This window comes from Mus caroli, unplaced genomic scaffold (genome assembly GCF_978045245.1).
Source record: "Mus caroli unplaced genomic scaffold, Mus_caroli_1 scaffold_14, whole genome shotgun sequence".
In the NCBI taxonomy this organism is placed as follows: Eukaryota; Metazoa; Chordata; class Mammalia; order Rodentia; family Muridae; genus Mus; species Mus caroli.
In genome coordinates this window covers 104,020,904-104,044,859 of record NW_028227269.1, presented here as the reverse complement: position 1 = coordinate 104,044,859, position 23,956 = coordinate 104,020,904, and the positions used below count along the sequence as shown (strand labels likewise).

The window sequence follows — 23,956 nt, the reverse complement described above, 5'->3', positions numbered from 1 at the left end:
AAGCTGGAAAGAGCTAAGTGATGACTCACACTGCAAATTCTGGGAAAGGGAAATGGGCACTGCAGGAGAAAAATGTTTTCTGGTCCCATTTTTCACTTGCATTAGAAAATTAGCACCCCAGGCAGTGGTGGCACACGCCTTTAATCCCAGTGCTCAGGAGGCAGAGCGGGATCTCTGAGTTCGAGGCCAGCCTGGTCTACAGAGTGTGTTACAGGATAGCCAGGGCTACACAAAGAAATCCTGTCTTGAAAAACCAAAGAGAAGAGAAGAGAAGAGAAGAGAAGAGAAGAGAAGAGAAGAGAAGAGAAGAGAAGAGAAGAGAAGAGAAGGTAAAATTTTTATAGGGTAAAATACTTTAAATACATGCACTTCTTCACCTCGTATTTCCTTAACTCGTTTCTAAAGGGGAAGCATTAACAGTAGAACTCACATTTAACTGAAAACTCAGTGCGTTCATTCCAAACCCAAATTCAAGCCACTTCTCTCCTCCTCCTTTGCCCTTCCGTGGAATGAGAGGCCTCCCTCCACAGGCTTCTTCTAACCTGATGTGTACAGAAGATAATCCACCCCAAGATTCCTACTCCAGTGAGAAAGGCCGTGCAGAAACATGGGTGTCTGACATGCTGTCCTTCACAGAGTCAGAGCTGCGAGGGTACAAGCCTGCCTCCAGGGAGGGGCCAGCTCCTGACCCTAACTCAAGGAAAAGCGCTAGAAGAAATGTCTGGGCAAAGCCAATGCCAAAAACGTCTCACCAGTTAGCCACTCAAGTATATCGCCAATGTTTTACACAGTATTTAGTTTTTAATAAAAGAAGTTAGTTACATATTACACACTTCTTGAACCCTCCAGTAACTGTCCACAGTTATTCTTCTGGGAATCCTCGTTAAACCTATCAATATCTTCCCAGGACAGCTGCGGAGAATTCACCCCGAAATATTCTTGATGCACAGCTCTAAGGAGGATAGTCCCAAATATGCTAGGAAAATGATAACGACCATATAATGAAAATGCATCAGTCGTGTGCTATAGTCATTTTAAAAATTCATGAAAACATGAAAGAACTTTTCAAAGTCTCTGAAAAAAAGGCTTTTTATAAGAAACACACAAAAACACTTAAGCCATAAAGAAAAGTGGTAAATTGACAAAATAAAAATGGAAATTCAACCACAGGTTATAAAAAAACAAAAAGAAAAGCACCATGAACTCAAAAGACAAATGAAAATTATCTGCAAAACATGACAAAAGGCTTGTTTCACATTATTGAAAGAGCCCTTTAAATTGTGAGGAAAACTAGACAAAAGCCAGCTAAAAAAGAAAAGCGACAAGGACGGGCGGATGGGCGGCTTGCAGAAGCAGCACACCTGGTTTTCACAGCAGCTTCCTCCAGGGATTTCAGAACTGAGGAGTGAGCAGAAAGGGACACAGTGCACAGCCCCACAGTACTCACCACCTCAACAGCCGTCCACCAGTCCCTCCTGAAACCATCTTCATCTTCTAGCAAACCCCAGACATCATAGCTCCTCATATGCAAACTGCCTGACAAAATTAATCACCTCTCAATACCATCTAGTAAGCAGTCCACTCTCTCCACTGTCTCCAAGGCATCTCTTCACAGGGTGACTCTGCTACCTGGGACCCAAGTTTCCCTGAGCTCAGTGCCACCTCCCTGTGTCTCCCCTCACCCTCTGCTATCTGTCCTATAAAGTCAGGACTTGCAATACACTCAAGGTGGCCCTACAATCCTGTAGGGTTTTGCTTGTTTTGGATTGGTGCTTATATTGTGCTTGCTCTGGTGCGCCACTCACTGAAAGAGGCTGCCATGAACACTGCAGGTAGAGTACAATCACTGCTCCTTGCAGGGGCCAGGCGCACACTACCGGGCAGGACAGAAGTTACTGGACTCTCTGGACTTGGCACTGGTTTGGTAACCTAGGAACAGAAGATTGTCTGGAGTGCTCCTGTCACATGGATCAGCTCCACCACTCTGTATCCGGTTGTGCAAACCAGCAGCCATGCCCTTGGCTGCAAATTCAGTAGGCAGTAGCAACCTTGGTTTTGTTTCTGCTTCAACTCGCTTCCTGTGGCCTCCCTGTGAGTGCAGACCAGCTGCTCAAGTCCAGGGATGCTCTTTCCTCTTGACCACTTCAACCTGTGGCCTGCGACTCACATGCACCCAGGGTGGCTATGATTGTGGCCAAAATGAAATCAGAGACTCCCTAAAAACACAAGATTCTTTGAAACTTCTTTTGAACTCAACTGAGTAGTTCCTCAAGCTGAACTCTGGGGATGACGACACCATTTCTCAATACAAACTGTGACACAGCTGCTAAACTATTCAAAAACTATTGAACTATTGAACAACCTTCAAGTTGACCACCTTTTAGAGAAGCCCCAGAAGCCTTGGAGAAAGATGTTCGAGGTCCCCTTACACACTGTTGTCCCAAACCTCAGCCCACTCCTACAGGGCGCTTTGTTTCCTTTTAGCTGAAAAATGACTGTTTGGAGCCTGAACGGGGGCCAAGACTGTCACAGGCCTGGGTGTTGGGCCTAACATCATCCCAATAATGGCGTGCTACTGCCATAACACTGTATAAGATGGTCACTTCCAGGTCTTTTGAGCGGGAGCTACAAATGGGTTCTAAAAGAAGAGCACATGCTACATTCACACTGGCGTTTCTTTTTCCCAACTCCTCAGACTATATATGTGTTGTGGTAAATCTTCAACCCAAATAAGCCCAGGCAATGAAAACACAACTCAATTAATATGAATACAAGCTGTGTGCCTAGATTGGACAGATCTACCGCTACACTACCATCTTCCCCATAGAAGAGACCCCTTACAACTTGCGGTTTCTCCAGGCCAGCTGCTTCTGGTTCACTTTCCCTCTTCTTCTTCTTCTTCTTCTCCTCCTCCTCGTCTTTCTCTCTTCCTCTCCTTTTCTCCCAAAACCTTCAGCTCCACCTTCTCCTCTTTCTCTGCCCAATCACCAGCTCTAGCCTTTATTTACAAATTAAGGTGGGAAGCAGGTTTACAGGAAATCACCTGAGCGCTGACTCATTCCTTGTTCGAAGCCCCTCACAGGAGAACAGAATTAACATCAAACACAATTAGCCCCAGGGCTATCTGCAACATATGCACCTCACTTTTCTCTGCCACAAAAATTTTGGTTTCTAATTATTTTACCTAACTGTAATAGGTATGTTTTTCTCTCTGGTTTTTCAAAATTCTATTCAACATTTATGAGGCCAAGAACACAGGCCACGCAAGATACAGTGGATTCAGGGGGCATCATCCTTTGCCTCTCACTTTTTCTCCTCACAAAATAAGTGTTTTCCCCGGATGCTGAATTAATCTCTGCTTACTTTTTAAGCAACAGACATTTCTGAGCATCACTGCTAGGTACCTATCTGCTGCTTCACATGACCTCCTTCATTACCAATACATCATGAACGCTAGCAGAAAAGACTCAATACAGATACAAATTCAAATTACTTTTAAGTTGATGGTTTCAGCTACAGAGTACTCAAATTCAAAGTCAGAAAATACACTGAGTTTCTAAGAGTATGAGAAAAAGGGTACATCAATTTGGCATTCTCTACCAAATCTGTGAATAACATCTTCCGTACCTCAAGTACACTTCTAGCAATCATCCTGTTTGTACAAGTGCACCATCCCATAATATAATCCCATAGCATAACAAAAGACCAGGAGCATCCTCAGTTTACATCACAGGGAATTTAGCTCGCTGTTTTTTGAGGCAGGGCCTCACTGTGTAGCCTCAAACTCAAACTCAGAGGCTCGCCTGCCTCTGCTTACACAGTGCTGGGCTTAACGGCAAGCCCCAGACCTCCTAGCCAGAAGACAGTTTTGGAAATGAGGTGTCTCTGCTTAGACGTAGAGTGGCCTAAACACAAGCTGCAAGTGAAAAGTGCCAGTGTGTCTTGAGCGTCCTAGTCACATAAGGCAGACAGCCAACCCCAAAGTGCTACGGATGCTGGGATGTGTGTGACAGACACCTCCAAGGGCTTGGAAACGCTGCATCAATGTGTGCACATATAATGAATTAATAACAGAATGCCTTAGAGGTAGAAAACGTAGTCTTCGTTCTTTAATCATTTATAACTGACTTTATTGTGCGTATTAATTTTTAAAGTAAGCTAATTTTAAAGAATTTCCCATTAACAGTAGTTTATTAATGCCAACTGCAGTTCTTCAGCGCGCTTACTCTGGACTTGCCGATGTTTCTGTACTAGAACCACATGAACCAGCCCTGCACACAGCCTCGAGTCACACCACAAGCAATGCAGGAACTGCAGCAAACAATTCTCACCATCAACCCCCAAAAGAAAAGCACAGTCATACCTTCATGCTTTGATGATACAGCCTAAGTCAGTCTTTATAGAACAGCCCTTCTCTAGCTTGAAAATGGTAATATATCGTAAAGACTAGCATCTGAAATTGAATCCTGAGATCATGTTCCTATATTAGTATCATCAGTTATTTTTGCTCAATTAATCCTAAGTGAGTGAAAATATGAATGAATGAATTTACACTGGAAAGAATCAATTAACCATTAATTACAACACACAGCTCTTACATACAAATGAACATATCTAAAACTGTCACTGCTAAGTGACTACCTAGCAGGCTCTATGTTGGGTGACTTAAACACATCATCTCTGGTTTTTACAACAGTCACAAAATGTAAGTACTACACACAGAATGTATACGCGTGCAAATTGCTTAAATGAAATTAAATGATTTGCCCATGGCCTTACAACTAAGAAGCAAAGCAAACCTCCTACACAAGGTGTTCATTTTTATAAAACTACCTTTCTACTCCTTAAAGAGTACAGAGTGCAGAACAAGTTGTTTGCAAAACAATTAGTCTACAGTTGATAAAATGACCCCTCTAATGGCTAAGACTATACCCATCCACACAAATGCCATAAAACTACGGAAGCAAACCAAGAGAAGGCAGCACGTTACTGCAAACTGGCATCCGTGACCCGACTGCAGAGTGAATGGTGGTGACCAGAGTAAAGGAGCAAACGACTGGACAGAAGCACTGCTCAGGGCTGCAGAAAGATGCTGCTTTAAACCACACTGGGGACCAAGCACGGAGCTTGTGCCCATGAGTCCAGCTACTTAGAAAGCTAAAATAGAGGGATCACATGGGACAGAAACTGTGAGGTCAGCCTGGGCAACACCGTGAAACTCCCATGTCAGTGTGTGTGTCTACGTGTCCATGTGTGCCTATGTCCTCCTGTGTGTGTAAAAATACTGACAGAACTTTTGTTGGGTCAACAAAACTACAAGATGTAAAGAAAAGAAACCAAGGAATCAATAACCATGTGTCCTAAGACTATTCCAGAGGCGGAGTCTGTTGTGGTAAATCTCCAACCCAAATAAGCCCAGGCAATGAGAACACAACTCAATTACTATGAATACATGCTGTGCGCATGTATCTACATGATGGTAGATTGGGCAGATCTCCCACTACACTACCAGCTTCCCCATAGAAGAGACCCCTTACAACTTGCGGTTTCTCCAGGCCAGCTGCTTCTGGTTCACTTTCCTCCTCCTCCTCCTCCACTGTTCTCTCTCTCTTTCTCCCAAAACCTTAAGCTCCACCTTCCCCTCTTTCTCTGCCCAATCACCAGCTCTAGCCTTTATTTTATATTTATATAGGTGGAAAGAAGGTTTACAGGAAATCACCTAAATGTTGACTCATTCCTTGTTCGAAGCCACTCACGGAAAAATGGAATTAACATCAAATATAATTAGCCCCAGGGCTATCAGCAACAGAAATCTTCAGCAACCCACCACAGAAATGACATTTTTATGTTTTAACACCTAAAAATCCCTAAAAAGAAAAAACCAACCTATTTGAGTCACACCAGCTTACCTACTAAAGAAAGCAGTGCTGTCAGGTGTGACATACACTTTGCACTCAGCACTCCAGAGACAGAAGAAAGTTGGTCTCTGTGGGTTCAAGGCCACCTCAGTCTACATAGCAAGTTCCAGGCCACCCAGAGCTATATATACTACAAGAACATCTCAAAAGACAAAGATAGAAAGAGCAAGAACACGCAGCATATGAGCACTCGGTGCATACATCAGTCTCTGTTAACACAATCCAGAAGCTGCAAACCCCATCTTACTTGGGAGCCCCAGAATTTAATGAATCTTGACAAGAAACCAAGAGATCCTTCCTAAGGATGTGCTGAGTGCATCCTGGTCCTCTACCCCACCCCCACAAGCTCAGTCATCAGCCTACTTCTCCTATTCGCTCTTCTCTCCTACAAAATGACAAACTTGAGATAAGCACTAAGCCAGGAGCTCTCCATCCTGTCTGAAGGGGAGGAGCAGCAGTTTTTCTGGAAGCAGTGTGACCCACTGAGTGGCTACTGGAAAGACTAGCAGATGCGTATTTCTAATCTGAGATACCCAGGGATGGTCCCAGGACTGCAGATCTAACCTGAGGGATCCAGGGGTAAGTGCGCACAGCCTAAGAACTTTCTTAACCGCCTGATTCTACAAAATAAATACTCCCCCAACAGAATGGAAGAAAAACACTGAGAAAAAAAGTTTTGGATTAAAAATAAATCAATGTAAACACTGCAACATTAATGAATTCAATAAAAAAATTGAAAGTGGGCAAAGGATTTGAATAGATATGCAGGTGACCTAACAATTACAAAAAGGACTGTAACTAACAGTTATCAGGGGGTGAGAGCAAAGGTACAGCCTGTCTCACTCACTACGGCCCGCCAGAGCCACTGGGAGCCACTGGACTGACCTTGACGAACTGAGCTATGCTCAGCACAGAAGCTACTGCCCAACAAGCAAGATACTTCTGAGGCAGCCAGTCTAAGTGTGAGGGGAGTCAGAGAAGTCTCCAGTGTAGGCTACAGGAGAGCTGCTTCCAGAGTACCTGCAGGACCACAAGGCAGCATAAAACCAACGAGGAAGGACACACCAGAGCACTGGCTGGAAGACAGGAAGTGATCAGTTTCAGTTCACCCAGAACTTCGGCAAGACTCAAGTGACAATTCACACTCAGAGAACACACAAAATGCCAGCATCTCAGTGAGATGTGGGGGACATAACCCTTCATAACAGTAGGAGAAAGACCCAGTCGCTCACTTAGTTGTTTATTGTTTAGCTGCTTGGGCACAGTGGCTGAGGCAGGAGGGTAGCTGTAAGTTTCAAGTCAGCTTCCACCTCAAGGTGAAGCCTTGCCTCAAGCAATCAACAAAGTATTTAACCAACTGCATTATGGAGGCAGGAATGGCTGGTGAGTGGAACTCTCACATGCAAGTAGGAATGTGAACTGGTACAACCACTATGCAAAACTGGCAGTCTGCTAGAATTTACTAAAGGTATCACACATTATAATCAGCTGCTCTAGATATTTAAAATAAACATGTGTCCCCACACATGTACTTGTTGTTATAGTGTAAGAGTCGATCAGTGAGCTAAGAGCTATGGATAGATCTACTGGCTTCACCTCTTGTTGGGAAGCTCAGCTGGTCTGGATTGTGGGTTTAATTAAGATTTGTTTTGTGAGACAAGAAGATTATCACTATGGAAGAAGTGCTCTGTAAAGTAAAGCTCTGCAGAGCTGAGACTTCTTGCTCACACTGTTTTCTAAGTGTGGAAAATCTTAGAACTAATGGGTTGTTTTTTAAATTCCTCCTTTGGTTCTGAAGAAATCTTTCTGATCCAAAAAGTCCATGTAAGATTAACATACTGGGGCTGGGACTGCAGACGAGTGGCAGAAGATTTGCCCAGCATGCACAAGGTCCTATGTCAGACCCCCAGCACCACCACAGGAGGAAGAGACCAATACTGTAGCAGACTGTCATTGAACCCCTGACTGTTAACAGCTGGTTCCAGGTCAGAAGGGCAATCATGGCAGTCTGAAAAAGCCAGGTACCACTGTCCTACAACTGCAACTTCCACTGTGCCTCACCAACCTGACACAGCAGGGCTCTCCCTTTTAACTAGGTACCTTCATCTATCTCCAGAGCATACAATCTGGAGCTGTCTGCACTTCTCTTGCTCAGTAGGCCTTAATGGTCGTCTGTATTGGTAAAGAAACTATTACAAAACCACTTTGCTACAATCATGCAGTCTATATCCCAATGTTTAAAGAGATAAAGCAGAAAGGCAGACAAAAACAGGAGCAGAACACAGCACCCATGCCCTGTCCCACATACAGGACCCACCACAGTACTGAGCAGTCTGTCTGGCAGCTTATGAGGTATTCACATCTGACCCTCTTCCCACCGCTTTCCTCCTGGTCTCCTGAGCTGCCTTTCTGCCCAGCTACCTATGAATGAATCCTAGGACTCCCTAGGCTTCTCACCTCAGTCCTCCCAATTGCAGGCATGTGTGTGCACATTCCTTCTATTTCCAGACTCGGCTGACAGCATTATCACATACTTAAGCATTAAACGTCCAATCTGACCAAGAATTGGGATTCTAAAATATCTAAAAATGTTGACGTTAGATAGTGCAATAAAAGTAAATTTAACAGGATAAAACATAAGCTCTCAACACTTAGCAGCCCAAAGCTAATTCAGAGCCACAGCAAAGAGCCAGTTGGGTACAAAGGAGACTTACTCCGCTCTAGGCTATGTGCACACTGTGGTAAGAAGCCAGCAAATATTAACACAATGTGGTACGCAGGGAAAGCCAACACCCACTCCTGACACGAGAAAGGGACTACATTGCCAGACATGAACTCCAGGTCCTCTGCACCAAGCCATGCCTGAAGCAATGACTCTATCTCATACACTACAACTCAAACAGAATTGGGAAAAAGGAAAGCCACTGGTGAACAGACTTGGAGCCAGATCATAAACAAAGAGCTTACAGTCTAGAGGTGTTTCCATTCAGACTGCCTGAGAATGCCTGACCCTGTCTAAAAGGATGCTATGGAAAAAGGGATTCTGCTAGTTCTACGTGGCTCCAAAGGACAGAACAGGTAGGTCTCCACAGATAAGAATTTTCTTTAAAGTAGTGTAGGCTGTCTCTAGAGTGGGGGTTCTCAAATGAAGGTGACTTTGCTCTTCTGGCTGCCACACATCTTACAACGCAGAGAGCCCCCAAACAAAAAACAAACGGCCCATAACCCAGAACTAAGAACTGCTACACTGGATGCAATAAGTCCACTGTCACTGAAGTTCCCCCATCATATACAAGAGAAGATGTCTAGGTAAAGTCCAAGGATGGAAAGAACTGAGTTGAAAAAAAAAAAAAATACTGTTTTTTGATAACTTTGAAAAAATAAAAATAAATAAAAAACTACCACTGGCTTCTAGTACACTGAAATGATAGACTGTTTATTTCACAGATAATTCTCACATCCAATTGTAAGCTAGGAACTATTTACCTTGATACGATGTTGAATTAGGTTGTCCTAATATCACAATTAATGTATACTTGATCTCAGATCTGACTCTAGTTACATAGATGTTGGTATGTACATACGCGCGTGCACATACACACACACATATATCACTGCATAGAGCATGAACAAATTACTCTGGAACCTTTCATGGTCTGAAAAACAAAGCCACTTTCATTCCAGAAATATCAGAGCAATTTCTAAATGGGTTTACCTTTGTTACAAACCTCTCTGGCTAGAAGAAAGAGGAAAGGATTATTTGAAGTACTCCTGTGAAGGAGACAACAGCTATCCTGATTGTCCCTAACCACCTAATTCTGTAAGAGCCAAGGAGCCCTTACAGACCCATGCAATCGCAGTCAGAGCTGGGATTAATGATGACAACCCTTTATCCACAGGCGTGAAAGCTCAGGATGGACAGACGTTTGAACATCCCAACTGGGAATCCTGCCCTTAACAAATACACTAGATGCAGATACATGGTTTCTTGGCTGCCTGTACTCACACCCATCTGTCAGGATGGCAGTATGCCTGCTCACATGTTGGTCAAACTGTCACTAGGGCATAGGTGCCAAGCAATGATAGTTTTAAATGGGCAGCTTGCACAGCACTGTGAGAGCCTGCTCTTCTGCAGGGGGAAAATTCTGTGACAGTACTACTGAAGAATGGTAATCAGGAGTTAACACTGAGCGATCTCGGGATGTAAGTAGACAGATCTGGACCACAGAAGGGAATCTTCTCAGAAGTCAGCAGAAAGGAGCTGTGAGCACAGGTGAACGGCTGCAGAGCTCTGCCCTGCCCACCCTGCATCCGTGCACACCATCCAGTCTCTTAGGAAGCAAAAGCCTTTACTTAACAAGTCATCACTTTTAAAACAATGGAATGCTAGGTTTTCCATTCTAAATAAAGTAAAACCCGCACTGCTTTCAAATAGTCTGCCTAACATTATGTAAGTTCTATTTGTTAGCTGGCTACTTTTTTTTTTTTTTTTTTTTTAAGATTTATTTATTTATTATATGTAAGTACACTGTAGCTGTCTTCAGACATTCCAGAAGAGGGCGCCAGATCTCGTTACGGATGGTTGTGAGCCACCATGTGGTTGCTGGGATTTGAACTCTGGACCTTCGGAAGAGCAGTCGGGTGCTCTTACCCACTGAGCCATCTCACCAGCCCCAGCTGGCTACTTTTAAAGTGACAGAGTCTAATGTATTTTCAACATGACCTTTTAAATGTAGGAAACAAATGAGATTCCCACTGATGAGCAGGAGGGGACAAGGTATAATCTGTATGAGAAAAGAAACCAACAACTTTAGTGGCTGATAAACAGAAACCAAGTAGTTTAAGTCAGGAATTAGAAGCTTTGGACAGAGCATAGATGCATAACAGGTCCCTATCACACCCAACCTAGTTACCAACCTACTGCTAGAGACCTTTCTGATGACAGCAGGAGCTTCATAGACCTTCCTGAAACTAAACCACATTACAACATGAGGATGGAGTATTCCTCATTTGGTGTGATCCTCAGGATGTGGAAGAGCAGCTGCGCCCCTCTGCACGGGTCAGGACACACTGAGAGAACACACCTGAGCCCTGCTCTGTCATCACAAATAAATCTGGTTCCACAACTTTTCCTCGATGGATCAATTTATCATCTCTTTTTTATCACCTCGGTCCCAACTCTTAGAACCGTTTGAGCCTTAGTCCAAAAGCCATCTACAACAACAAGCCAATGGAATCGATTCTTCCCATGGGCAACTTGCTGGTGGCAGCAGTGCAGCACCAGGGACCCTCAAAGTCCAGATTTGTCCACATCTATCCCTGAGGACAGCAGCAAGCCTAAAGCACACCATGAGCTTTGTCACATTCTGGATAAGCTCCGCTCAGAAGTCCCTGAGGGGCCAGCTTGAGCACCAGCACCAGCAGTGCTGAGAGCTGCTGGGACCATTAGGAGGTGGTGAGATCCAAAGAAAGTGGCGCCCTTGTAACTGAGACTGGCAGCAAACAAGGCTCTTCCTTTTTGTCTCTGCTCCCTGGACACCAGGGGGTGAGCACTTTCCTCCACCACAGTCTCCACACAATGGTCTTCCCTGCCTTAACCCCAAAGAGAAAGGGCTAACCAATGATGAACTAAAACCTCTTTAAGCCAAAGTAACCTTTCCTCCTTGTAAGTTCATTATCGTAAGCATGTCATCCCAGTGAAAAGCTAGCACATACTTCTGAGATGGACTAGAGACTAACAACATTATGATATATTACTCTTAGCTTCTGAGTGGACCTTTGTCACACAAAGTGGTAGGTCAAGAGTTGTAGGAAGCGGTTTCCGCTGTGCCTGTGTGGCCTAATTGGTAAACAAGCAATGTGCGCATGTGCAAAACTGTTTTCGCGCCAAGTCACGGCCCATCCCGGGGTGTGGTGATGAGGCTCTGGGAGAGCAGCCAATCAGGTGTGGACACGCCACACTAAGGTGTACATAAGCAGCGCCTTTTTGGTGCTTGGGGTCTTCCTCTTCATGTTGAAGCTGGTGTAATAAAGTTGCTGCAGAAGGATCCGGTTTCCCGGGAACCGCCTTACCATCTCCGGCGCTGAGGAGACCCTCCGTTCGCAGGGCGGATTCAGAACTGCAGCCAGGTTAAGTTTTTCAAGGTAAGCTCTGAGAGGCATGTTTGGTTCTGGTCTTTCTCTACAATTAGAAGGGGCAATGGAAGCTTCTGTAATTGTTCTTGCGGCACTTATCCTTTTCCTTATAGTGAAAGCAGGACAGGGAGTGCTGAAGGAGGTTCAAGACAGCATGTCAGAAACAAAGCGGGGTAAAAGATTGGGAGCTCAAAGAAAAAAAGGGTATACCTAAGAAACAAGGCCCTTCCAAGGATTCTGTATCCGAGGAAGAGAGAGAAAAGGGAAAGGACGCCCTGGGAGAGAAAAAGGAGAAGGGAGAGAGAAAAAGGAGAAAAGATAAAGGGGAGAAGAGAAAAGAGAAGGGGAAGGAGTCGAGTCCCCCGAGAGGAAGAACCTTTATTCGTTAAGAGAACTTGAGGGTTTAGGACTTGATAGTTCAAGCTCAAGTGAAGAACTTAGTCCCTCGGAGGAAGAAGACTTAGAGGAAGAAGCAGCCCACTATGGGGAAGAAAGATACCACCCTGATGAGGGTAGAAATAGCGAGCCAAGGAGGAAGTCCAAAAGGAATGAAAGCAAAGGTCAGGTCGTTGTTCAGTCTTTAGGCCCTAGTGCCCCTCCACCTTATGTGGAAAATTTTTGCTCAGATTCTTTTATCCCTCAAGACGAGCGGCAAAAATTACAGATGTTTCCTGTCTTTGAGGCAGCAGATGGAGGACGCGTTCACTGTGGAGCACATACAGATCAAAGAACTTGCAGAGTCGGTGCGTAATTATGGAGTTAGTGCCAATTTTACTTTATCTCAAGTTGAAAGTCTTGCTACTTTGACCATGACTCCGGGAGACTGGCAAATGGTGGCAAAGGCTGTGCTCACTAATATGGGACAATATTTAGAATGGAAAGCCTTATGGTATGACACCTCTCAAACGCAAGCAAGGGCTAATGCCGCCGCTGAAGGTGAACAGAGAAATTGGACGTTTGATTTGCTGACAGGTCAGGGACCATATGCAGCCAATCAGACAAATTATAATTGGGGAGCATACGCTCAGGTTTCAGCTGCTGCCATTAAGGCGTGGAAAGCACTTTCAAGGAAAGGAGAGGCATGGAGTGCTTGGGGTAAACCTAAAATTCTAAAAACTGACAATGGGCCAGCATATGTCTCTAATAAGTTTCAACAATTTTGCCATCAAATGAATGTTTCACATCTGACTGGCCTTCCTTACAATCCACAAGGACAAGGCATTGTGGGACGTGCTCATTGCACTATAAAAGCTTATTTAATAAAACAAAAAAGAGGAATTGTGGAAGACACAATATCCCCAGTACCAAGAGTAGCTGTTTCCATGGCACTCTTTACTATTAATTTTTTAAATCTTGATGAGCATGGTCACTCTGCGGCTGATTGTCATAGTTCGGAGCCCGATAGGCCAAAGGAAATGGTCAAATGGAAAAATGTCCTTGATAATAAATGGTATGGCCCGGATCCTATCTTAATTAGATCCCGGGGAGCTATTTGTGGTTTTCCACAGGGTGAAGAAAATCCACTTTGGGTCCTGACGCGACTGACAAGGACCGTGAAAGAGCAAGATGAACCCCAAGATGATCCTCTTGCTGCTGATGATTGAGACCAGGATAAGTATACCTTTGTGGGCCATAGTAAGATCATGGCCAGTACCTTTACCGGTACATTCTAATTCTTCTACCTTGCCTTTGTTTTTTGCAAAGGAATATTTTTTGGATGTGCCTTATGCACGACAAACTCCTCAAGAGCCACGGGTGTATAAGAGTAGATTATCTTTAATTGGGCAGCATTACTCCCGTTAGGTATATTAATAATTCTTTTATTAGAATTACAGACCTATCGAATTACCTGAAGGGGAACTGGTCGCAGGAGCTGGAAAGATTGCAGACGAGGCTGCAGATACAGATCCTGAACCTCAATGGGACCAGAGTGAAACCAGTGACCCTTGGAGATTTTACCTCTTGGCTTACCTCTGCATTTTATTATTTTAAGGAGGGGGGGGGGTTATATTGTTTGGCGCAGCCTTATGTTGTGGGATAGTGTTTATGCTATGGTTGGTTTGCAAACTCAGATCTCAACAGAAACGTGACAAGGTCGTTATCACTCAAGCACTTGTGGCCATTGAACAAGGGGCCTCCCCTGAAATTTGGTTATCTATGTTTAAGAATTAGTCGGCATCTGAGTTTTCTGCTCTTGCACCCCACGGATCTGTGGATCCATTGCACTGAGATGAGAGAGACTCAATGATCATTGATCAGCCCTTGCACATCGCTGAGGTTTCATCATTGCACGCGAAAGGGTGATTATGATTTTCCCACTAAAATTCATTCTTAAAACCTGGCTGGCCTCGCTCGTAGAGTTCACCCTAGGCCATCTAGCAGTTATTGTCACACAGCACTGTGGTATCCAGAGACAGGCAACTTTCCTCGTGCACAGATCAACCTAAGACATAGGGCCCGGTGGCGATAGGGTTACCATATGACAGGTAAGGCTGTGACATGAGAGGAACGACCTAAAACAGGAGCCAAAGCAGATGGACATAACTGCAGAGGCCTAGACCAGCCTCGTTTTAATAAAACAAAAAGGGGGAGATGTGGGAAGCGGTTTCCACTGTGCCTGCGTGGCCTAATTGGTAAACAAGCAATGTGCACATGTGCAAAACTGTTTTTGTGCCAAGTCACGACCCATCCCAGCGTGTGGTGATGAGGCTCTGGGAGAGCAGCCAATCAGGTGTGGACACACCACACTAAGGTGTATATAAGCAGCGCCTTTTTAGTGCTTGGGGTCTTCCTCTTCATGTTGAAGCTGGTGTAATAAAGTTGCTGCAGAAGGATCTGGTTTCTCACGCATGTGTTCTTGCTGGCGAGACGATAGCGTGTGAGAAAGTCATGGTTATCCCTGTTCCTCCTTCTATGGCCCTAAAATCTTCTTTTAATGTCATTTTCCTGCTCAAACTGCCACAAAGTCAGCTGTTTCTACTCACAAAGCCCTTCCTTAAACTGCAGCTTTGAATTACCCAGTTCCTACCTGTGACATGACTTTGTGGTAAATCTCCAACCCAAATAAGCCTGGGCAATGAGAACACAACTCAATTACTATGAACACATGCTGTGCGCATGTATCTACATGATGGTAGATTGGGCAGATCTCCCGCTACACTACCAGCTTCCCCATAGAAGAGACCCCTTACAACTTGCAGTTTCTCCAGGCCAGCTGCTTCTGCTCCTCTTTCCTCCTCCTCATTCTCCCTCCTCCTCCTCCTCCTCCTCCTCCTCCTCCTCCTCTGTCTTCTCTCTCTCTCTCTCCCCCAAAACCCTCAGCTCCACCTTCCCCTCTTTCTCTGCCCAATCACCAGCTCAAGCCTTTATTTTATACATTAAGGTGGGAAGCAGGTTTACAGGAAATCACCTGAGTGCTGACTCACTCCTTGTTCAAAACCCCTCACAGGAGAACAAAATTAACATCAAATACAATTAGCCCCAGGACTATCCGCAACACCTTTGTTCTAAACATACTTCCATTTTTGTTAGGACTCAGGATTCCCTCCCTTCCTACACCTGTGTTCATACTTCCTGCATTGTATTCATACTTCCTACACCTGTATTCATACTTCCTACATCTGTGTTCACACTTTCTACACCTGTGTTCATACTTCCTACACCTGTGTTCATACTTCCTGCATTGTGTTCACACTTCCTACACCTGTGTTCACACTTCCTACACCTGTGTTCATACTTATTACACCTGTGTTCATATTTCCTACACCTGTGTTCATACTTCCTGCATTGTGTTCACACTTCCTACACCTCTGTTCATACTTCCTACATTGTGTTCACACTTCCTACACCTGTGTTCACACTTCCTACACCTGTGTTAACACTTCCTACACCTGTGTTCCTATTTTCTACACCTGTGTTCATACTTCCTGCATTGTGTTCACACTTCCTACACCTGTGTTCACACTTCCTACACCTGTGTTCATACTTCCTACACCTGTATTCACACACCCTACACCTGTATTCACACTTCCTACATGTGTTCACACTTCCTACACCTGTGTTCATATTTCCTACACCTGTGTTCATACTCCCTACACCTGTGTTCATACTTCCTACACCTGTATTCACACTCCCTATGCCTGTATTCACACTTCCTATATCTGTGTTCACACTTCCTACACCTGTGTTCATATTTCCTACACCTGTGTTCACACATAACTGCCCATTCATTTCCTGCCATCTTCATTTTGATGCTCAGTCTATGTTCTATGGAGAAAGAGAAATCTTTTCAACTGGTGTTTTGAGAATGAGTGGACATCCACAGAGGAAAGCAAAAAAACAAAGATGTAAACCTCACATCATGGCCAAAACATTAACCCGAGATAGAAACATAAAATATAAAACTGTGAAACATCTACAAGAAAATATAAGAATGTTCTCCTGACTAAGAGCTAAGCACAGAATTCTAACACTGTGGACACAATCCCTAAATAATGAACTATACGTCTCCAAAAGTACAGAGCTTGGAAGACACTGCAGGAGAACGCAAAGACAAGCCCAGGGACTGAAAGAATATACTCACAAGCCATGCATTTGGCAAAGCTCTGAGAAAACAAACAATCCAATTACAAAGTGGGCAAAAGACGTGAAAGAGTCCCATCATCAAAGAAGTGAGAGGCAAGTAAGTAGAGATTAGCTCTCGGGAAGTGAAAGAGAAAAAAAGCTGGGCCTCGGGAAGGCGGGACTGAGCTGGCGAGGCTGTGCGAGCAAAGTCTGACAATTCTTTTTTTGTTTTTTTGTTTTGGGGTTTTGGACTTTTTTTGTTTGTTTGTTTGTTTGTTTGTTTGTTTTTGTTTTTCAAGAAAGTTTCTCTGTGCAGTCCTGGCTGTACTGGAACTCATTCTGGAGACCAGGCTGGCCTTGAACTCAGAAATCCACCTGCCTCTGCCTCCCAAGTGCTGTGATTAAAGGCGTGCGCCACCACTGCCTGGCTAAATTTGGCAATTCCTAAACTGAGCACACACACCACACAACCCGACAGTTACTCCTGGGCATTTATTCTAGGGGGAAATAAAAGGAAGCTTTACACTCATACAGAAACCTGAAAATGAACAGTCACCACAGCCACCAACAGCCTCATTTAGAATTACCACACCCTTCAATGGCTACATAAAATGACAGACAGCCATACAATGGATAAGCAATTACCAAAACAAGAAACTGACAATTCAGCACTAGTAACTAACTCCTTATTCAAATTTCAGCTTTCAGACTGCTTCTACACTACTACACTGCGCCTTTGAAAAGACTGTGAGAGTGGAGGCAGGAGCCAGCTTGGCTGGTAGGTGAGCTCAAGCCCCAGGACCAACATGGTATAGGGAAAGAACGGGCTCCCACGGGCTGCCCCTGCTCTCCACCTGCAGACCCACACTCACACGGAAATAAATCAGTATAAAACCACAAGGGTGTTTTCCTTTTGTTTCACCTAAGGTTCTTAAGAAAAACTTCCAAACAACCAAAATCACATTCTCTTTTTTAGATGAACAAGGGTAAATTTAAATTGTCTTCATTATCGCCCTAAAATGTCTGCTGAGAGCAGCTCATGGCTGCACTGTTAAATGTGCTTATGACCTCAAAGTGAGCATGTTCATGAATGTACAGCCTCCATACATGATACCGCAGTTTCCCTATGGGATGATGTATAAGCTTACCTTCACATGCCCCTCGCTAGCCAGGTGATGGTGGTGGCCCACAGCACTTTAATACCAGCGCCGGGAGGCAGAGACAGCCAGATCTGAGTTCAAAGCCAGCCTAGTTTACAATGCATGTTCCAGGACAGCCAGGGATACACACAGAAACCCTGTCTCCATAAAAGTAAAAACAAACAAAAGCCCCCTAACTTTCTTTGGAGAGAATCAGGCTCGTAAACTAACTGTGGTACACTCCTCATGCACAAGTCTGAGGGCTCCATTCAAACTGCTCTGGGAGCCAACACCTTCTCTGGAGGAGCCTGGTCCTCTACAGCCGTGCAGCAGTTTTCTTCTGTCACCCTGAGGTTGGGGAGGGAGTTCTTCCTGGTTTGGGGCCACTATAAAGTGTCTCTGCTCAGCCACCAACAGCAGCCAGCCCGCCAATTCACAGAGAAATCTGATGCAGACACAGCAATTATAAGGCACCGTTTATTTAGCTCCCATGCAACCATTCTGTTCCTGATACTGAGCTCTGGAAAGTGTTCCTTCCAAATCAGTGTGATCGATGCTTTAAAAGTACCTGGCAGAACTTTCGAGAATTTCAAACCAATTACTCTGCCATTTAATTACATAGCTTCCATTTAGCATATCACCTGCGTAATCCATGTGGCTTACTGATATATTGATTTTCATGTACATGTTTAGTACTACTCGAAACACATGTCCATCTCAGTTTATAAATCCTACAACACAGGTTCCTATCCCTTGGACCAGACACCCATAGAAACAGGAGCTGATGCAACAGACTCATCAAGACGCAGTCACCAGCCACCTAATGACTGAGTACAGAGGAGTCCCATAAAATGATGTCACCCAGTAACACCTTGGTAGTCAACCTCCTTAGTGACTGTGAGGTGTGCAGTCAGCTTGTATAAGCATACCTGTCTGTGTGGTAGTGGGTATTGTTGTTCTTTGTTTCTTTGTTTTCAAGACAGTCTCCACTATGTAGTTCTGGCTTTTCTGAAGCTATGTAGATCAGGTTGACTTGAACTCACAGATACCTGCCTACCTCTGCCTCTCCAGTGCTGTAATTAAAAATTTATAAGCACTGTTCCACATAGCCACATAGTCCATCCGATATCTGAGATGTCTAAACAGCTGCTATTTAGTAACACAAGACTACCTTACTTAAAGAGTAAATATGACTCACAACATCATTTTTCCCAAGTTCACAAACATACTGCACCTAAAGAAATTCTTAAGCTGGCAGTAAAATGTCCTTGTTATTAGTTAGTACTTGCTGATCAGTTTATTACCCCCTCTGAGGTCAGGACACACCTCAGACCTCCCCAGGCTCTGAAGAGCTTCTTTTAAAGCATTAAGCCTAGCCAGGTGAGGTACACATATCACTGCCACCACCTCCACCACACACACACACACACACACACACACACACCCCACTGGCACTTGTAAACCAGGAGACTGCAGGAAGCTCCAGCCAACCTAGAAGATATAGTGAGTTCTAGGGCAGCCCCAAACTACACATCAAGATCCTGTCTCAAGACACTACCGTTAATAAAGATCACGCATGTGTGCCACCCAGAGGACGGACGCGCTTGGGTTTGAGAACAAAGGTTGCAGGCAACACTTAGAAATACAGCAAGTTACTTCAACCTCTGGACACAGGGCTTGGACTTCTTTCTCAGTAAATGACACTGGCTGACCTTATGGCTTTACAGTGACAACTGCAAATACAGTCAAAGAAATATGGGCAGAAAGTTTCACCACTGAGCTAATGGCTTGGCTGCTGAACCCTTCTAAATCCTCTCATATCCTTACTTCTCCAACCCAAACAGTAAGACAGAAAGAATAGATTTTGCACTTAGCAGTTGCCATGTGGTCTCCCGCTCCAGGTGGCTCTCACTATCAGTCTGTGCCCTCCCATTTTAAAAAGAACCTGGACAACAGAGCAGTGGTGGTGTACACCTTAATCCCAGCACTTGGGAGGCAGAGGCAAGCGGATCTCTTGTGAGTTCCAGGCCAGCCTGGTCTACAGAGCAAGAACAAGGACAGCTAGGGCTAATGATGAAACCCTGTCTCAAAAAACCAAACCAGGACTGGAGAGATGATGGCTCAGAGGTTAAGAGCACTGACTGCTCTTCCAGAGGTCCTGAGATTAAATCCCAGCAACCACAAGGTGCCTCACAACCATCTGTAACAGGATCCAATGCCCTCTTCTAGTGTGTGTCTGAGGACAGCTGCAGTGTACTCATAAATAAAAATAAATAAATCTTAAAAAAACAAAACCAAGCAAACAAAACCCTTGACAAGCATGCAAAATGTCCTATGTAAACACACACACACACACTCCAAGGTCATCCTGTAACCAATCCATTGAGGACCCATCCAGATCATCTTCCCCCACTCTGACAAGTCAACAGCACTTTGATTCCCAGCAGGCCCACTGCCTGAAGACTTAAGACGTGAGCCTTTGCTCCTTTGCATAAACCCTGGAGTCACACATCTGCATTTGATTGCAAGGTAAATCCCACTTCCAAACATGTTTGTTTTTTAAATAAAAAATAACTTAAGGTTTTATTTTTCGAATCAAGTCCTATTCATAGCATGTCTATTACAGAGGCCTTTAAGGGGGGGAAAGTCAAAATTTATATCTTTAGCCAGGCGTGGTGGCACACGCCTTTAATCCTAGCACAAGGAGGCAGAGGCAGGCGGATTTCTGAGTTCGAGGCCAGCCTGGTCTACAAAGTGAGTTCCAGGACAGCCAGAGCTATACAAAGAAACCCTGTCTCAAGAAAAAATATATATATATGTATCTTTGTCTTAGACATCTGGGACATTCACTCATTATTATTTTATGTTAGTTTTCAAAGTTAAGAGGAAAAAGCTGGCCTATTTCCTGTAAGAAATTTAATTTTAGGGTCTGTCAACATTTTAAATGCACCGCTGTTATTTTTAAATATATGCATGCATACTTGAATAAGACTCAGCCTAAGCTTTCCATATAACCATTCCCTGGGCACTCAAACTTATTAGATGCCAGGCTCCCTGCTTAACACATCAACTCCACCATCTCATTTGTTTAACAATCACCATCTCTGCTACGCCAGGCATAAGCAGCAGCCATTACAGTTAGCAAAGTGATATCTGTACTGGATAACAGTGCTATACGGAATCCCTAACGCCTAACACACTTGTTATCCACCTCAATCCACGCTCCTGTTAGTTCGGTCTCCATCAGCAAGGCAGCGCTGCAGTGTCTACCATCTGTGGTAGCACAACGGGGAAAGCCATTTTTAGTGATGTCCACTTACATTCCTTTCTCCAGGTAGATTAACATTATCTTAATTGCCCAAGTGCTTAATTCCAGTCAGAACTGTAAATTAAATTTCCCCAAACATTATGAGCGGCATGTCACAAAAAAAGTGAGATGCCTTTTTCCTGAACTCTTAAACCGGGTGGTGGTGGCGCAAGTCTAGTCCCAGCACTCAGTAGGCAGAGGCAGGATCTCTTGTGAGTTCAAGGCCAGCCTGGTCTACAGAGCAAGTTCCAGAACAGCCAAGGCTACACAGAAAAAAAGAAAGAAAGAAAGAAAGAAAGGAAGGAAGGAAAGAAAAACTGTCTTGAAAATCCAAAATAATAACGATGATAAAATGCTGATCTACATTTTTTTTCACTGTTTTGAATTCCAGACTCGATAGATGGTCAGTTCTAGTTTCGTTTTGTTTTTTGTTTCTTTTTTTTTAAAAAAGGAAAGCAACGAGACCCGCTAAGTTTAACCACCACCTTCCCAAAGGCAAAATCGCGTTTCCAAATTGCTCCAAAAGCGATGAGGGACGGAAAGGAAGAACACACGCAGACGTAAAGAATGGGTAACGTCAACGACAATAGAATAAACGGGTAACCCGACCAGGACTAGCTTGTGTCCCCATCTCTCAAGGACTCTGGCGCAGTTCCACATCTAAGGCGACCTGGCCTGGAAACGGTCGGAAACAAACTTTGGCGCTGGCTGCAGACCTGTTTGCTGCCTCTGAAGACACTGCACCGGGAGCCAGGGCACCGGCGGTGGAGACCTGAGGAGCAAAGCCTGGAAGGAAACGAGAAGCTGCCGGCCGCGGCTGTGCCCCGAGGCCTCACCTCACCAGTGCTAAGGAAGTGACAGGCTCGGCCGGTCCAGTTCCCCGTCCCCGTCCCCGTCCCAGCCACCCTGGTCCCGGCTAGGCTTCGGGCGGCCTTCTAGAACCGGGCTTCCGGCAGCTCCGCGATCGGGCAGAGAAGCGAGGATTCCCGGGCAGGCCCGACCCAGCCGCGGCGCCTCCCTGAAGCGACGGCTGACCCACAGTCCCGCCACCACCCCACGGCTCCCTACCCCAGAGCGGCCAACTCGCGGTCCACAGCGTAGTACGAACTTCCCGCCGCTTCCCTAGACTCGCGACTTACCCACGGCGCCGTCCCCTCCACACCCCGTAGTACAGAGCCTTCCCATTGGCTGCGAACGGCGGGGGAGGCGGGGAAAGAAAAAGACCGCGCTTCCCTGTCACCTCTCCGGGCATGCCGGGAATTGTGGTCCTTACGCTTGCTCCATGCTGGGAATTGTAGTCTTTGAACCTCCAAAAGGCGAGATGGGGGCGTGTTTCTCTGAGCACGAGGGCTTCTGGGAAGTGTGGTTTGCAGCCCGCTTGCTGTTTTACATGTTACTGTGGCTCTCAAAGCCTTAAGAACGAAATAAATATAACCAGTACTCACTGTTGCTTGATTTATTAAACGGTTAGACAAAGAGACTCATTTCAAATATCCGAAGCGCTTCTCGGTGTCTACTTAACCCACCGCAGTATTTGAGCTACTGTTGTCAAACATCAGTTTTCTTTGTTTCACTATCTCCTTCCTAGAGGTTGGAAGAATCAGCTTCAAGCTGCACTTTGGATCTGCAGCTTCTGAAGCCCTAGAAAAGGGTTCGGTGCTGTTCTTGTTATTGCTATTGTTTTACCAATTTGATTTTTTTTTTTTTAATTTTTGGTTTACTCCCAACAGCTGAGTTAAAAATGTGAGTCAACACTCCTAGCCTGTGTTGTTTCTTTTCTTTTCTTTTTTTTTTTTTTTTTTGGGGGGGGGGGTAGTTTCGAGACAGGGTTTCTCTGTGTAGCCCTGGCTGTCCTGGAACTCACTTTGTAGACCAGGCTAGCCTTGAACTCAGAAATCCGCCTGCCTCTGCCTCCCAAATTCAGGGATTAAAGACGTGGGCCACCACACTCGGCTTGCCTGTGTTGTTTCTTAAGGTGGATCTTAAAACACTGTATGAGTTTTAATCCCCACAAAATCTGAGTTGTTGCCCAGTGTGCAGTTCAACATTGATCTTCATATCTTGAACTCACCGTCCCAGGTACCCACACCTGCTCCAATTTCTTTCCTATTTTGCTGTCTGCCCCATAGAGCAGATCCACAAAACAGCTGTACTTGCATGCCCACTGCTCCCAGGCTTCTGCTGAGTTTGATCTGTGATGGAACCTGAGAATGGAAGAAAAAAGGAAAGTCACCTAAGGACAGTCTCACACACACACACACACACACACACACACACACACACAGCTAAGTCCCTTAGCTAAGAGGTCACTTCAGCTGGGCTTTCCACAAGTCTGCAATGAGAACATGCCATGATGATTGTGTTGTTAGGATTAGAGCTAGTAACACAGTGGCTGCCCCCGAGTTCAGGTTTCTGTTTCATCCTGTATGGCTCAGACCCCACACCTCTCTAAACAGCCTCCTGAAACATAAACCCGCCTCAACGAATCCTCTCACGGCATCTGCTTTCTGTACACACCCCCGATGGAAACGCAGGCACAAGGTGAGCTCTTGATGACTATTTGTCAGCAGAGAAGCCTCAAGATTCACACATCTCATGAGTGTGAAGTCCCACACACAGCAAGACTCTGAGGTCAGAATGCTTTGAGTGAAAGCCATTCTGCACCCACAAACAAGTACACACATTCGTGCTTGGAATGGGACTTAATTGTTACATTATGACCACATTCCCCGAAAGGTCCCTGCTTCCACACTGGCTCATTGGCTGACCTTCAAGCACAGTTAAGTCAGCAACACTGCCTGGTCTGTTCCAAGGTGGGAAAAGAATGTATTCCAGGACCCACGGCTCAGGCATTATCAGTTGGATGGCTCTCAGTCAAGTGCTACTCTGCTGAG

At 45.0% G+C, this 23,956-nt stretch overlaps 1 protein-coding gene across 7 annotated transcripts in view; it reads right to left on the bottom strand.

The window, feature by feature from the left end:
* Positions 1–22,274, bottom strand: part of Vrk1 (VRK serine/threonine kinase 1) — an 86,041-nt gene extending 63,767 nt beyond the window's left edge. For 4 of the 7 annotated variants that reach the window (XM_085830645.1, XM_021179034.3, XM_021179037.3 and 1 more), the window contains exon 1: positions 22,202–22,273. In XM_085830645.1, the coding sequence (XP_085686771.1) occupies positions 22,202–22,247 (46 nt within the window). In that variant the 5' untranslated portion in view covers positions 22,248–22,273. Of the gene's footprint in view, positions 1–22,130 lie in introns of all 7 variants that reach the window. The other 3 variants (XM_021179035.3, XM_021179038.3, XM_021179036.3) reach the window with 3 other exon arrangements.
* Positions 22,275–23,956: the final 1,682 nt, after the last annotated feature.